This window comes from Galeopterus variegatus, unplaced genomic scaffold (assembly GCF_000696425.1).
Source record: "Galeopterus variegatus unplaced genomic scaffold, G_variegatus-3.0.2 Scaffold476, whole genome shotgun sequence".
Taxonomy (NCBI): Eukaryota; Metazoa; Chordata; class Mammalia; order Dermoptera; family Cynocephalidae; genus Galeopterus; species Galeopterus variegatus.
The window spans coordinates 618,521-635,136 of record NW_007726587.1 but is presented as its reverse complement, the minus strand read 5'-3'; the positions used below and the strand labels follow the sequence as shown (position 1 = coordinate 635,136).

Here is a 16,616-nt window from a genome sequence, read left to right as displayed (position 1 = left end):
AATTGGTATATACGGGGCCGGCCCGGTGGTGCACTGCTACAGTGTGCCGCTTGTGAGCACGGTGGCGCTCCTGCCAAGGGTTTGGATCCCACATACAGACCGGTTCCCGCTCACTGGCTGAGTGAGGTGCGGGTGCAACACCGAGGGTTGCGATCCCGTTGCCAGTTCTGGTCCTGTACGGGCGTGACACTGAGGGTTGCGATCCGTTGCCGGACACGAAAAAAGACAAAAAAAAAAAAAAAAAATTGGTATATAGTGTACCCAATTAAAAACTTTTCATTTTTTATGTATTCACTTTTCACTTTTCATGTATTATCATTTCCAATTTTGTTAGCTTTGGTGAGATTTTTTAAGCTCTAATTTAGGCATTTTCTTACTGAAACCAAATTCTTTGACTTAGCAATTCTCATATTTGTCTACCAAGTGTCCTAAGGTACCTTTGTGTAAAGAATGGATGCTCAATGTGTCCATTTGTTCAAAAACTTTTAAAAACACATATTTGAGGGGCATAATCAACATATCAATTAACTCTGAAGAGCAGTTGCTGAAATAACAAACATTGATTACTTGTAACTACAAATTTTTATTTGAGCAACAATAAATTTAGATTTTTAATTTAAAAAGATCAGAAAGAGATAGTAGAGCAATGGTTGGTATAATGTGACAATTTCAAAAGCATATTGGCTCAGGATTTCTTTGGTCATGTAAGTAATTAGAATGTTTTAAAAATTTTATGTTCTATTCTGTGCATACTTTATCTCATTTATTCTTTAAGTCAATCCTGTGATGTAAAAAGTAATAATATCTCCATTTTCCAATGAAGAAACTATAGCTGAATAATTTACCCCAAATCTGGAAACTAATAAGCAGTGTATTTGACATTTAGAGCCAAGTCATTAATTCCAAAGCCTATGTCCTCATCCACAACCATGTTCACAACAGCCACTAGAACTAATCAGTTCATTCAGGCATTTCAAAGGGGGTGATGTGTGCATTTATGTAAAAAGTTAATAATTAGTGATCTAGACGAGCACTGTGAAACAGAACTTTCTACGATGATGAAAATGTTCTTTATCTATGCTTTCTAACAAGGTAGCCAAAAGCCAAAAGTGGCTATTGAGCACTTGAAATGTGATTGAGAAACTGACTTTGAAAATTTTAATATGGCCAGGGCTACTACATTGAATAGGGCAGTTCTAGAACTCCAAAAGAGCTAAACACAATGCTTGGTTAAGGCATACATTGAAATCATGAATATCACACACACACACACACACACACACACACACTATAAACCTAATCAGGATAAGTACAGGATTTATTACAGTCCTCTGGGAACCAGTACTATTTAGTATTTTCTACAAAATCTAAGTAACTTAAATATATCTGGCCTTTCTTTATAGTAGGAACTAAAAATAGTCACCTTTGCCTGAATATAAAAGGAAAAGGAATTCCAAAACTACCTCCACATGAGGAAAGAGGAGAGAGAGCCCACATCTGTGGTTCTCAAAGTGTGTCCCCACACCAGCAGGATAGGATCAGCATTACCTGAGAACTTAGAAATGCAAATTCTCATGTACCATCTCAGAACTACTGACAAAAAACTACAGAGATGGAGCTCAGAAATCTGTGTTTTACCAACCCCTCCAATGATTCTGAAAAATGTTAAAGTTTGAAAACCATTGGCCTACATCATTATATGAGGAAATTTGGTAGAAAATTGGGAGAATAAGCCAAAAATGTCCAACGCTGCTCTAGCATGTATCAGAGTGCCTTAGAAAGAGAATAGCTGTAGGTACTAGGATGGAGTTGGCCTCACTCTTACCATTTCCTTAATCACTTGGATTTCTTCACTTTTGACAAGCGGTTTCATGTAATGGAAAAAGAACATGGTTAAGAATTCTGGTCCCAGCCACTGCTGTGTTGTGCTTCCAATGGCAGGGGGTTCTGCCAAGGCGATGATTCTGAAGGAGGGGTGGATAGGAAAAATGGATCTAAAAGGGGGAAAAAATCAGAAAACATAACCTTCACATTAGAAATCAGTTCATAGTAGCTGAAGCCTAGGCAATGATAAGCCTAACATGCTGTTAATAATGTCAAAGCTATTATCCAAAGAATAAGCTTTAAAAGAAGCCAGGACATTCCAAGAACTAAGATTAAAACAAACAAAATAATCACCTACTACTAATATATGTTATACCAAATCCACTTATGAAACTCAAGCCCTGGCACAAACCACTGCTTTTGTTATGTTGTTATGCCTACAATAAATTTTCTCTAGTGCCTTAAAATAAAATCTCATCTAGTTCATATTCATTGCACAGGTCCTCTTTATTTATTTAAAATCCCCTCAAAATCTTCTGTCTTGCAAGGAACGCATTCTATGCCAATCATAGAAAGACCAAGAAGCATGATTCAGAGTAAGGAGACTTTTTAAAAAATTTTTTTAATTATTAGCATATTCATTCTTACCAATTGTGATATTTCTTTATGCCCTTTGCCCGACCTATCACTTTCCAACCCCACTCTCTCCCTCCCCCTATCTCTAGTATCCTAGGTTTGTTCTCTCCTTCTGAAAGTTCAGCATATTGTTGTGGTTTTTCCTTTCTTTCTTTCCTTCATTCCTTCCTTCTTCTCTCCTCACCCCCCCACCTTCTAAGTAGCCAGTTATGAGTGAGAACATGTGGTATTTGTTTCTTTGTCTGGCCTACTTCACTTAACATAATTTTCTCCAGTCTCCTCCATGTTGCTGCAAAAGGCAGAATTTCATTCTTTTTTTTATGGCTGAGTAGTATTCCTTTGTGTATATATATATATACCACATTTTCTTTATCTAGTTGTCCATTGATGATATAATCTCACCCCAGTTACACTGGCCGTTATTACAAAGACTCAGAGTAACAAATGCTGGTGAGGATGTGGGGAAAGGAGAACTCTTCTACAGTGTTGGTGGGTCACTATGGTTAGCACAGTCACTATGGAAAATAGTATGGAAGTTTCTCAAACAACTACAGACAGAGCTACCACATGATCCAGCCATCCTACTGGGTATATATATCCAAAGGAACAGAAATCACCATGCTGAAGAGATACCAGCACTCTCATATTCATTGCAGCTCTATTTACAATAGCCAAAATATGAAACTAACAGAAGTTCCATCACAGGAGACTTTTTAAAATACAGAAAATTCAAGCAGCATAAGGAGTTAGATTAAATTTAGATCAGCAAAAGAACACTTAGGTCTTAAAAAGGTAGAGAAAATTGAACCTTTATCTAATTCACTCTTTTGTCATTTTTTATAGGAAATGTTATGATTTTTAAAATGATCACTTTTAGAAATCTCTGCTAGGGAATCTGAGGAAGCATGTCAATACTTTAGGACACAAAGGAATAAGATAAGAATTCCCATAGTTTGTAAAATGACTTGCCATTTTTTTTTTCAGAGAAGGTACTAGAAACCCCTTATCATGATCTAATCACGTTGGTAATATTGTCAGTTTTTATCAATTCTACAATAAAACCTACCAGAAATATACTTTTAGAAGGTAATATAGTTCTCGCTAAGAGAAAGTTAAGATGAAACTCAAACCCTTGCCAATATCATCAGAAAAACAAAAAAACATGTACATACCTGGAATTTAGCCATTAACTATTATAATAAAACTCAACAGTTAAGTGATTGGGCAGCTAGAATACCAGGAGGTAGGACGTGTAGAGAAAATTAGATGAGTACTCTGAAGAGTTCAGATAAGAGAAAGTCCCATCAACACAATGGTCCACTGAGTCCCTGACTGCATGATCTGTAATTTTAGAGGCCACATCATACTTTGTAAACCAGGGAAAAGCAATTTTTAGAAATGGCCATATGAAAGGCCTGGGTGAATTCATAAAAGCTACCAGACATCATTCCATTTTAGAAAAGAGACTTATTTACAGATGTTCCAGCAGGGCCTGGGAGTGATCTGTCCAAACAGGTTGTTCTGGGAAAAGAGGGAAGGATAACAACATGGACAGTGCCTGAAAGTTCTGAGGATAGCATGGTCACTCAGGATTGCTAGTAATTAATCCAGAAACTGGACACAGGAAATCCTGTGATTAGAGAGCTAGAGAGGGAGGTTATTCCACTTTCCACTTTTGCTAAATGCTTTGCTATAATCCAGAAAACTCTGTCTCAAGGCCCATCAACAGATGTTGGATTCATCCTTGATCCTTCTCTCTCCTACTTGGGACAAAAGAAGGTGGGCACAAAATTAAAGCTGCAGATGTAGTTTCTCTCTTAAAAAAGTTAAGGATACTAAATCGGGGAATAAGCAAAGCAAAATCCCCACAGGCAAGCCAAAAGGGGAAGTCCAATTTACATCTTTAAACCAATAGATCAGGAAGCAGGTACCACAGCTGAGCTGTAATGTTAGGATTAGATAAGATACCAAAATGAAAGCAAGCTAGATGGTTTGAATTTAAATAAGGTGATAGCATTGCCTGGGACATACATTGTCTGTGGCTTGCTTTTTGGTATTGACTTTAGCAGGAGAACTGAATGAGCTGGCCAAATTTGAAGGGGGCAGTTGCTGAGACAGCTGATGTGTTAGGCAGAGAAGCGTATGATGACTATAAAAACAGCCACCAAAGTACTCAACAACAGGATGAAAAGGGCCTTTTCATTTGCTAGATTCTCCCTAAAGGCTTCCTTGCAGGCAAATAAGTCATATGGAAAGTCATTTCTTGATAATGCTAGGTTCCCCAAGTCTGAAAGTCAGAGAGCAGAGGATCTGCCATGTACTTTAAGGTGATTTGAAAACTCAAAGCCTGAAGAAGGGATACATAATTGAAAAGTAGAAAGCAGCGCTATTAAAATTTAAAATCAAGGTGATGCTTCATTTATTAGAATTTAACAACAGGGCTGGCCCGTGGCTCACTCGGTAGAGTGCGGTGCTGATAACACCAAGGCCACGGGTTCGGATCCCATATAGGGATGGCCGGTTTGCTCACTGGCTGAGCGTGGTGCTGACAACACCAAGCCAAGGGTTGAGATCCCCTTACCGGTCATCTTTTAAAAAAAAAAAAAGACAGTGAAGAAAGAGAGAGAAAAAAAATTGGTTAATATATGCAAATACATGCACAGCAAGGTAAGAAGAAAATATGCATAGTTGTAATGTTCTCGATATTTCTGTATCAGGTCACATAGCCATAGTCAGAATTTTTAACTTCTCCACTCTCCATTCCATGTTCCCTTTGGTTTAACAACAAAACAACATATGAAACTAAAGATATGGATTAACTTCAGATAAGTAGATGTTATTTCCTAAAAATTAAAAAAGCAAAAAAGGTCTTTTAAGAATATTTTTAAAGATTTTAAAAATAAAAATACTGGGGTCAATACGTTTGTTTTATAGGCATAAATATAAGTTTTTAGAAAATATAGTCCTTTCCAACATTTTGAAGTAATGCCCTCTTTCTAAGAGCAGGGCTGACGCCACTTAAGATAGCCCCTCTATTGTGTGAAAGTTAGGCGGGAAAGTGAGGGTGGGATGGGAGGAGCTCTGGTAACTGCAAAATTAGCTCATGTACTGTTGCTTGCTTGCATTGGCTAATACCTCTTGGCCCGGTGATCGGGTGGCCGAGTTGCCGCACTTGCAGCTTTAAAAACAGAGAACAAACACGGTTCAGGGCCGCACCTTGAATTTGCTGCTGCGGTCCCGGCTGCTGGAAATAAAAATCTTTTTCTCTTTTTCTATATCAGTCTCCAAGGGTGATTTTCTCCCAACGCCTATAACAGTTCCTCAGCAATAAAAAGGAACAAACTATCCATACAACATGGATGATCTCACAGTAATTAAGCTAAGTGAAAGAAATCAGACAAAAAAAAGAGTAAATACTTTGTGTGATTCCATTTATATAAAACTCTAGAAAATATAAGCCATATACAGTGATCAGAAGCAGATCCCTGGGAATGGGAGAGAAGTGTGAGAAGGGGCAGGAGGGAGGGATTGCAAAGGGGTCAGAGGATACTTTAAGGATTATAGAGGTATTCATTATCTTGATTGTGGTGATGGTTTCATAGTTATATATAAATACTCGAAATTATCAAGGTAAACTTTAAATATGCACAGTTTATTGCAGTTGGCCCTCCTCTGCATCCACAGGTTTCACATCTGCTGATTCAAACAACCATAGGTTGAAACCCATGGATATACATATTTTCCACCTGGGGTTGGTTGAACCTGCCGGTGCAGCACCCACGGGTGTGGAGGGTTGACTGTAATATGCCATTTTATGTAAGGAACTTGAGCATCCATGAATTTGATATCTGCAGGGTGGTCCTGGACCCAATCCACGAGGATACAGAGGGATGATTATATATGTCAATTATACCTCAACAAAGCTTTCAATAAAATAAAAAAAGAAAGACTTTGATAACAACCTCTACTCATTTGAAGGGAATCATATGGTTCACTTTTGTTGAATTTATATATTAAGGACCTGAAAAAATGATATAGGTTTCTATAAAGACATCAATCATGAGCTGAAACAGGATTTTGTAATTAGCCTTCCATACTATAATACAAGTCCTAATCTTCCAATTCAGAACCTAGAGGTTATACACTTCTGCATACTGCTCATATGTCTCTTTTTTCTATGCAGTGTAACAAACTGCATGTTCACATACCTGAAACATCTTTATACGACACAAGGTCGTATAAAGAGAGATTATAAACTGTTTTCAATATTCAATAACAAATGAAAATAAAATATTCAATAAAAGTACAAAAGCATTAGAGCATATATAAGTACAACTAAGACTAGGCCACTAATCTTTATTAATTCCCAGAGATAACCAGAAGCCCTTTCTTGTCTAAACAAATTGTTAATAACTCACAGAAACTCTTTCCCCTCTCATCAATGCTGTGGCCAACAGCAGGAAGGGACACATTTAGCAGCCTATAGTATTTGTACTACCCCTTCCCCCAAAGAAGTTTTTCTCATCAAAAGAAGCAGTTCTATTTTGGTCCTTATTTCCCGTGAGAAATGCAGGCATGATATTGAGTGTGTGTGGACATGATGCTATTTCTAAACACCACGTCTACATTATTCCTGGTGTCTTGCAACAAGAGAACTCACTAACATTTCTAAGGGCATGTTAGGCACGTGTTTACCTGCAAATGATGTAAAAGCCCAAAGAGCACTCTAGAAATAATCAAAGGGTGTAATCTTGGTGAAGAATTAGTATGCAATGAAGGTCGGCAAAGGAGTCAACTAGAATTTTTCAGAAACTGGGTTTCACACTATGAATTAGCCTACTGCTAGCAGCTGTTAATTACAAGACCCTATGCTATCAGCCTTGTCATTAAAAGGCATCAAAGTATTCCTAATTAGTACGTTCATATAGGGAAACATTGCTAGCTCAGAAGGTCACCTATAACTGGATTAACAGAATTACCTTTACCTGAATTTCCTAAAATTTATTGCAGGTTAAGATTTATTCACTTATTCAAAAACATTTATTAAGTAATCTACTATGTGCTAGATATTGTGACAAACAGATGACATACAGAAGCAAGGCAGAGAGTTCTGATAATATTAAAGTTCTGAGTTCTGCTTATTTCCTGAAGCCCAACTGCATCCTTGCCCTTCCTTTGAACATGTGAGATAGTGATAAATTCCCTTTTGCAACAATTTGAATTTTTTTGTTACTTATAATCTAAGGAGTCCTGCCAAATACAGATACAACTGTTCCTATCTGAAAGCAGAACAGGTATCTAAATTTACCAAATTGGGTACAGAGGCAAAGAAATCTTAAATCTGCCTTAGCCTTATAAAGGGTTAGAGGAACGTCAGAGAAGGTTTCACAGAGAATGTGACTCTTCAAGGAATAGAAGAAGTTCACTATGCTCATCCTGGGAGGTGAAAAATGAGGCTACAAAGGCAGGCATATGTAGATACTGGTCCTAAACGCTGCAGGTAATGGAAGCCACCGAAGGATTTAAACAGAGATGGGATCAAATTTATGAATTAGACACCTTAAACTTATAGTTTAGGTGTGTGGAGAGGAAGGAGCTCTGTTCACTAAGTTAAGGTGCTCCTCAAGAGGAATAGCAGATTTGTAGAAACGAGCTCAAGTTTCTCTGGGACACCTAAGGGGAGACATCTAGTAGTCAGATGGCACTTAGGACAGAAAATTAAATTGAAAAGAGCTTTTAAGGAACGCTCAGTGTATCAGTGACAGGTAAAGATATGAGAGTGACTTAGACTGCCCAAGAAGAAGAAAAGGCTAAGGAGAAAACCCGGAGAGATGCCAACTTAGACAGTATTCTGAAGCTTTTCCTTACTTCTCTGGGAACAGTTACTAGTCACATTCTCTTCAGTGTTCCCACAGCACTATGTACAGACCTCTAGCCTAACATATAAAAACTGCATTGTAATTATTTATTTACATATCTATCTGTCTTCATATATGGCACACCACAGAAGGCAGCAACTATGTTATCTTAGAGCTGGCACCCAATAAACATGAATAACCTGAAGAGAAGGATGAAGTAATTCTAACGATCAATAATGAACAACTGTGCCCTCCAAATCATAAATCTATAGATAAGAATCACCTGGGTACTATTCTGGGTGCCCACAGAGTGACTAACTCCATGGATTACCATTATTAATATCCAAGTTTAACAAAATCACCCAGTCATTATAGTGGGAACAAGAGCTTTGGAGTCAACTCTCAGGAGGTATTACTCTACAAATTAGTAGAAGTTGTTCTTGGACTACTGATCTCCTGGAGGCAGGGGATTTATTTATTTGTGCAAGACTAGAAGCTGCTCTTTCTGTTAGGCAGCTGTAACTGATACACCACCCCTGAGCACCACCCCCCACCTCACCAAAACCCTTCCCTTTAAAAAAGCAAAACAAAAGCCTTCCCTGTCATTCTACCTTTGACCTTTTTGTCATTCTACCTTTGACCCTTTTTCGTCTGTCTTAAGACCTCCCACAAGGAAACAATGCATTAATAAAAATAAATTAAATAAAAGCTGAGTTTGCTTTAAGACCATCAGAAATAATAATTACTTGGATAAAATTCAGTTCTGTGATTAAGTACAGAAATGAAAGGACAGACGATGTGGGTCATGAGTTTCTAATTTGCTGTTCAAATGCTAATGCCAAGAATGACATATAAGATGTGGACAGCACATACAATCAACCCATGCTAGATAATGGGTCATATTACTCACAAGAACAATTCATGACATAAATTAATTTCCTGAGTAAAAATTTCCTGCTTTTTATACTATGTGATGTCTTTTTAGTCAGGCTATCAATCTCTACCCAATAAACATAGTCTTGAAAGAAACACTGTCAACTGGCTTAGAAGAAGAATCTACTCTAAAGAGAACATATTTATTCACAGAAAGATAAAAATGAGTTACAACATTAAGGTTAATCTGGAAAAGGTAAAGACATTTGCCAACAATTCATACCATCAGAGTGAAGCAGATTCTGTAACATGATTGTGTTTAACAACAAAATAAAAACTGTTTACGATCATAAGAAAATAGTGTATTTCTCAGGTAAAAAAAGAATACGGATAAGGAAGGAAATTAGGCTTTCAACTGGTGGAAATATTTCAGACAAGATAGGAGAATCATCGTTAGGACATCTCGCCAAAGACCCAACAAATTGACAGAACATAAGAGAGGAAACCAAGGAGGTTCTACATCCATCTAAATCATGAAAAATGCAGAAAGAGAGATGAGAAAACTGGGGAAGTGAGAGTGGAGCGACATCTAAGATGACACGGGCACTACATGTATAAAGAGCAACAAGTCCAGATTAGGGTTTGTTAGAATACATCATGAGAGGGGGCCGGCCCGGTGGCGCACTGCTACAGTGCGCCACTTGGGAGCGCGGTGGCGCTCCCGCCGAGGGTTCGGATCCCACATACAGACCGGTTCCCGCTCACTGGCTGAGCGAGGTGTGGGAGCAACACCGAGGGTTGCGGTCCCGTTGCCGGTCCCGGTCCGGTACGGGCGCGACACTGAGGGTTGCGATCCGTTGCCGGACACGAAAAAAAAGACAAAAAGGAAAAAAAAAAAAAAGAATACATCATGAGAGAAAGATGAAATTGATAGAAGATGGAATTAATAAATATCAAATGTGCCTGAATGTGCTGAGAGGAAACTTAGACAAGAGAAGTGTCTGAGATTAAATTTTTTTTAAAAAGTGATACATACATAGAAAATAGGATCACTTCCCCCTTGGTGTTCCCATAGCATTACTGTATAGACCTCTATCGTAGCATTTAAAACTGCACTGTATAGTCAAGATATGGAACCAACCTAAATTTTCATCAATGGACAACTGGATAAGGAAAATGTGGTATATGTACACAATGGAACACTACTTAGCCATAAAAAAATAACGAAATTCTACCATTCATAGCAGCATGGATGAGCTTAGAGAAAATCATGTTAAGTGAAATAAGCCAGGCTCAGAATACCACATGTCCTCACTCACAAGTGGGAGCTAGAAAACAAATAGAAACAAAGAAAGGAAGGAAGGAAGGAAGAGGGAGAAAGGGAAGAAGGAAGGAAGGGAAGAAAGAAAGATCAATAATACATTGAACTTTCAGAAGAAGAGAACAGAAATATGGTTACTAGAGGAAAGAAGGGTTATAGCAAGAAATGGGTTAATGGACACAAAACAACTAATTAGGAAAAATAAATTCTACTGATATGCAGTCGACCTAGGTACCTATAATTAACGTTAATTTACTGCATGTTATCAAATGACTAGAAGAGAGGAGATCAAATGTCTTCAAAGCAAAGAAATTATGTTTTGTAATGATAAACATGCTAATTATCCTAACTATCATCATACATTGTAAACAGGCATTGATATTCAACTCAATAAAATGAAAATAAAACTGCACTGTAAATATTTATGTACACACCTGTCTCTCTCCATATGTAGATAATTATTAACTTTAGGAAAAACAAGATATATGCAAGGGAAAATGATTGTAGTATATGAAATGGCTTTCCTGTTTATGCTCCTTATGCTGGCATAATGTAAACATTGAGTACAGCTTTAACAAAATTATTATATAACCACTTAGGAAGAATGGAGGATGGAAGTATGCACTGTAGTGAAAAGAGAGGTTGTGAAAAAACTAAACCTTAATTTTCCATGTAGGAAAGCAATAGATAACTCCTAACACTGAAAAATAAATCAAGAAATATCAATAAGTATATTGTTTAGTGACATAGAGGTAAATACCAAAAGAAACAGCTAAGAGTTGAAAGTGATAGCCTCTGGGGAGTGAGAAGTGGGTAATGGGAGACTTTCATTGAACCAAGAACAGGAGACTGGTATTTTTCATAAATGCTTTGAAAAACTATCTGGTTCAAGATTTATGCATGTTTAACACTGGTAAAAATTTAAACAAAAATCAGTAAGTGAAGGAAAGCAAGCATTGCTATGATCTCCCTCCACCTTCTCAGAATGGCTTCTGGAGACAGAGCCAAGCCTGGTTTCATCCATGGAAGAGATGCAAATCAACAGCAATGAAATTGGGCACCTTTGAGAATGAAGTACTACTAACCACTCTCGGTTAAGCATGATACTCAGGGCCACTCTGTTCCTGAAAGTGTTTTCATTTGCAAAATGGCTTGTGACCATTAGGAAAAACTTGGGTACTTTTCATTGAAAAGGGTTGTCATTTCCGGGACATTTGGCAACAAGTACAATGCTCCTGACGTCCTAAGGGAAACTGCCAGGGAGGCTTGCTGTGAGCTATTGCCCAACTGCTTTGATTAATCTCTTTGAAAATATAAACTGTTCTCTAAGAGGTGATTCACTTGCAAATAATGTACAAAAGCTAAATGTTATAAACCAAAGGTATGAAGTGAGAGGAATCTTTGTAACTTGTCTCCCTAAACACTCAACCAAATCACTTACTGGGCTAGAGGAATCTCATAATGTACACCCCAGAAGCATAAGCAGCTGTGTAATCAAGTGAGTTTTTAAATAACATACTGAGATAGTAAGAAATTTAACATTTCCCCCTAAGGAAAAATTCCAAGGAAATTTTTAAATGAAACTTTGCTTAAAATATAAACACAATAATAAATAATACACTTAATCATCTTTTGTAGGATTTTAATGATTTAAATATGGCAGCAAGCCCTTTGGAGGGAGGGGAAGCTTCACGTAAATAAGGTCAGATTAAGTGACCATGAGTTCCCCAATGTGCCAATCTCTAATTATGTTAAAATATCCATGGAAATGTAATGAGATGGAAAATAACATATTTGCCAAACTTCCTTTAAGGGAAATTATAGTATGCAGCTGAATGAAATATTTTCCTCCAAACTTTTTATTTTTCAAACCCACAGAAAATTTAAAAGAATAGAATACAAAAACCCGTATATCCTTCACCTGGATTTTGCCAATTATTAAGATTTTACCACATTTGTGTTCCTGCTCTCACTTAATCTTTCTTTCTCTCTCTGTGGTGTTTGCACACACATATGCATGTCTTTTGCCCCCCCCAAAACATTTGGAAATAAGTTGTACATATTTTTTAACTTTATCTCTTAAGTATCTCAGCAAGCATCTCCTAAGAATAGGAACAGTCTCCTTCACAACCACAATACCATTATGATACTTAAGAAAATTAATATTAATTCAATAACATCATGTAATATATATAGTCCATATTTAACTTTTCTAATCAGGCTTTATAGTTGTTTTCATGTTGTTTTCTGCTCTAGGATCCAATCAAGTCTCACACATTGCATTTGGTTGTTACATCTGCAGAAGGAATGCTTAAATAAGACACAATGGGTGATCCTACAATCAGGTGGCATACCCCAGTAATACTGATGACTTCCCAGGAGGATGGGTCCAGTTAATTGTGGGCTCAGCTTTTGTTTTGCTAAGGGGATACAAGTATGAGGCTAAAACCGAATGGTGGTAGAGCAACACATAAGGGATTACCTTCTTAAAACCAATGTTCCTATAAATGTTTTAACACTTATTTAAAAGTAAGGCTGAGAGTACAGAGTACATCATGGATAACAACCTCAAGTTTTAAGAAGTGACAACTACTAGCATTCCCAGGATACCATATGATTAAGCTGTTCAAAGTTACCTTGGCTTGACCCTAGATTTAGGAAAATAATGAACAATACTGTTTTTAAATTAGCAATAAATTGACAGTAAGAATAACAGTAGAAAAATTACCTCTTCTGTAGCTGCTCATCAGACATTTGCAGCTCCTCTTTTAAACGCATATACCTGTCTTCTCTCAGCAGCCTAGAGCCATCATACAGGCTCAGTTCTCGATCATGGATTAACCTAATAGGGTAAGAAGACAGTAAGAAAACATTAATCAGTTTTGAACACTGAAGTTATTAGTGGTAGAATCAGTCAGTCAACACTTTAATCATGTCTATTATTACTGGCAACTGAGTCTAACAATTTTGTTAAACAACCTTTAAAATTTTCAAGTCAGCTAGTGCTGTTATACTTGGCAAAACTGGTGATTTCTGTACTGGAGGGGAATAGTTATAAATGCTAGATGTGGATAGGGAGAAGGAGTAGGTAAGGGAGGAAGAAGAAAGGGAAAGGAGGAGGAGGAGGGAGACAAAAGAAACAGCTAAAGGAGTGCCAGAGGATAATCATGAGGTGCATATTAATGAACAAGGCAGTTGGTGCATAGCACCTTGAGTCTAAGGTAACTCTTTAAGGGGTGGTATTATCAAAATATTTCTATCTTTGTAATTATAGGATTTAAAATATCAAAAATCTTCATAATGAAATAACTATATTGCTATTTCATTTGCCAACTTTGATGGTGACCTAACCATCCAAACCACTAAGAGCACTGTCTTCCAGATGTTGCAAACGTCAAGAAGCACTGTTCTAGATCTTATACCTACCCCTAGGTCTCCTGATGCTCATGTTAGAGTTGCCCCACACAACCTCCATTGTGTAAGCACTGAGGGGAGGGGAGTCTGGATAACGTAGAGGTTAGAAGCATGGGCCGTTGAATCAGTCAGATCTGGGTTCAACTCCAGCTCTGCACCTTACTAGCTGGATGGCTGGGAAGGGGAGAACTACTCCATCTCTCTAAACTTATATCTTTTATATAATTAAGGCAATAATAACAACCTCACGATGTTGCTGTGAAATTAAATAGCTAATGTAAAGCAGATGCTTAATATAGTTGTTCTCAGTCTTGGCTGTACGTTAGAATATTCTGAGAAGTGTTTAAAAACACCAATGTTCAGACCTCAGCCTGGACCAATTATATCAGAATTTGTGGAGGTGGAGCCCAGTTACCAGTATTTTCTAATTCCCATCCCACGAGGTGATTCCAATGTTAAGAACCTGTGAAGCACTGGCTTAACACAATACCCAGCACAAAGCACTCAATCAATGGTAGGTGCTGCTGCTACTATTACTACTTGGCCAAACGTGCAAGAGACAGCCAGTAAAAGGGGACTAAGTATTATTTTGTGTCTGCAGTTGCCTGTTAGGGAGAGAAAAATATTGTAAATCTATGGAATGTTTATGATAAATCAGTGAAAGTTTGTGACTATTATCTTTAAATGCTCTTAAATCTAATCAGGATTCACACAATGTATTTGGAATCTTCAATTATACTTGGTATCTGCATCTTGTCAAGGACACAGTGAAGCTGTGACTCGGACAAATTATAGAAAGTTCAACTGTGTGACTTGCTGCATATATAAATCCACACATATAAAGTCTTTAAAAATTACTACTGAAAAGTTTTCTTTTTTCATCTCTTACACAGAAAAATTTGCTATGGCAGTAGCTCTTCCTAAAATGTCCATGATCTGGAGGATTACTGTACTTTATTTATACCAATAAAAAATCTACCATTCTACTTGGATGTAGAATCATGAGTTTCTCAGAATCTATATAACCCAGTTTTAAAAAAACAAAACTTCTAGAGTACCATGTCTACTGCTTAAGTCAGCAAGTTGTATGTGTGTGCATGCATGTGCGCACATTATGGGTTTTTTTGTGACTCATACAAACCTTTGCAATACAGCAAGTGTGCCTGTGTTGACCCGGTGAATGCCATCCAACAGGACCAGCTTGCCTTCCAGAGCAGCATTCACGAGGGGCGAGGAACGCCAGGCAGTGTCTCCATTTGGAAGAGTGTATCTCTGCTGTATGAGATCACGTGCTGTCATATCCTAAAACCAATCCCCACCACACATCAAAGAATATACAGAATTAATTTTTAAGACATAGATGGTAGCTTATTTAGTTCTATAGAGTCACCTCTCTGAACATAACATTCCATACAACAACTGGGAAATCATTTCCAATCCATCAAAGAAAAGATCTTCAAAAGCTATCTTTGGTCATTTGAAATTTTATCCTAATATTCATTCACATAATATAGTAAGAGTGAAGGGTTTTTTTTTCCCCTTCTCCCTTTTATTTAGCATTTTCCTCTGCCTTTAAAATGTTTGTTTAGATAAGAGCAGTAATTTCCACCTGACTTTAATAGAAATTAACTGAATCAGCTTCACTCCTGCAGAGACCAAAATGTGTTGTTTCCATTTCAAAATGGGAGGTCATGCAAACTCAATATGCAGAGATATTAATCAATGTGTGTTTTCTTGCAGTTGATGAGTTCTCCTGAAAAAACATGCTAGGGACCATGATAGTGACTCACTGTATTTGAAGAGGCTTGATAATGAAGGAAACTGAGGAGGACAGTCACCAGATGAGGTACAGGAATTGAGAAACAATAGCATGGTACTTATAAGCAATTGTTTAAAGCTCACACACAATGTGCTAACACTAAAATAGTGTAACAGACTTAAGCAAACTATTAATAGTTGTAGCATATAAAAGTCTGTCTGCTGTTAAAAACTTTGGTGCCATATAATAAGAGCATTTTTTTCTTACATGTATTAATGTTGAAGATGATAGTTTCTTTTCTGTTAGCTTCAGATAAATTTTGTGCCACTTACATCAAACAAAATTTAAACTTTACAGTTACTTTTATCCAAAAATTTAGTGTCTTTTGTAAATTCTTTCATATCCACTCCAGGTTTTCAGCTGATAAAAAATGATAATGATAATGATGACAATGATAATGAATTTGCTTATAATCACAATGGCAACAAATCTGTATGAAAATTAAGATTAGTGTTTACTGGGGTGGTTCATGGTGGGAAAGAGCTCATTCCCACTCAGGGCTTGCTACAGAACAGTAAATAAATTGCTCTGCAAGAAAAATAGGACAAAATCAAAATAAGTGTTTGTGGGTCATTTTCATAATCAGATTATGAAAAAAATTAAGTATATATACATATGTGTACATATATACACATACATATATACACGCACACATAAAATCTTTAAAAAGTTAACACAGAAAAAGGTAAATTTAAAGAAAACTCTTAGAACTAACTTATTTCAGAAAATTATTTGCAACAGCATTGTATCACATATTGTCCTAGAAAATTAAACAAAAAACACAGTTTACCACAGTAGTTCAAAATCAAAGATACATATCAGAAACAGCTGGGGAACTTTCGGAACACACATAAACTTAGGTCCCATCATC

General features: G+C 37.1%; 1 protein-coding gene across 1 annotated transcript in view; it reads right to left on the bottom strand.

Moving 5' to 3' along the window:
• VWA8 (von Willebrand factor A domain containing 8) overlaps nucleotides 1–16,616 on the bottom strand; it is a gene marked incomplete at its 3' end in the record, with an annotated part of 158,283 nt that overhangs the window by 5,686 nt on the left and 135,981 nt on the right. The window contains exons 13-15 of the mRNA XM_008569202.1: nucleotides 15,068–15,228; nucleotides 13,241–13,354; nucleotides 1,826–1,994 (exon numbers count right to left, since the gene is read on the bottom strand). Of these exons, the coding sequence (XP_008567424.1) occupies nucleotides 1,826–1,994; nucleotides 13,241–13,354; nucleotides 15,068–15,228 (444 nt within the window). The remainder of the gene's footprint in view (nucleotides 1–1,825; nucleotides 1,995–13,240; nucleotides 13,355–15,067; nucleotides 15,229–16,616) is intronic.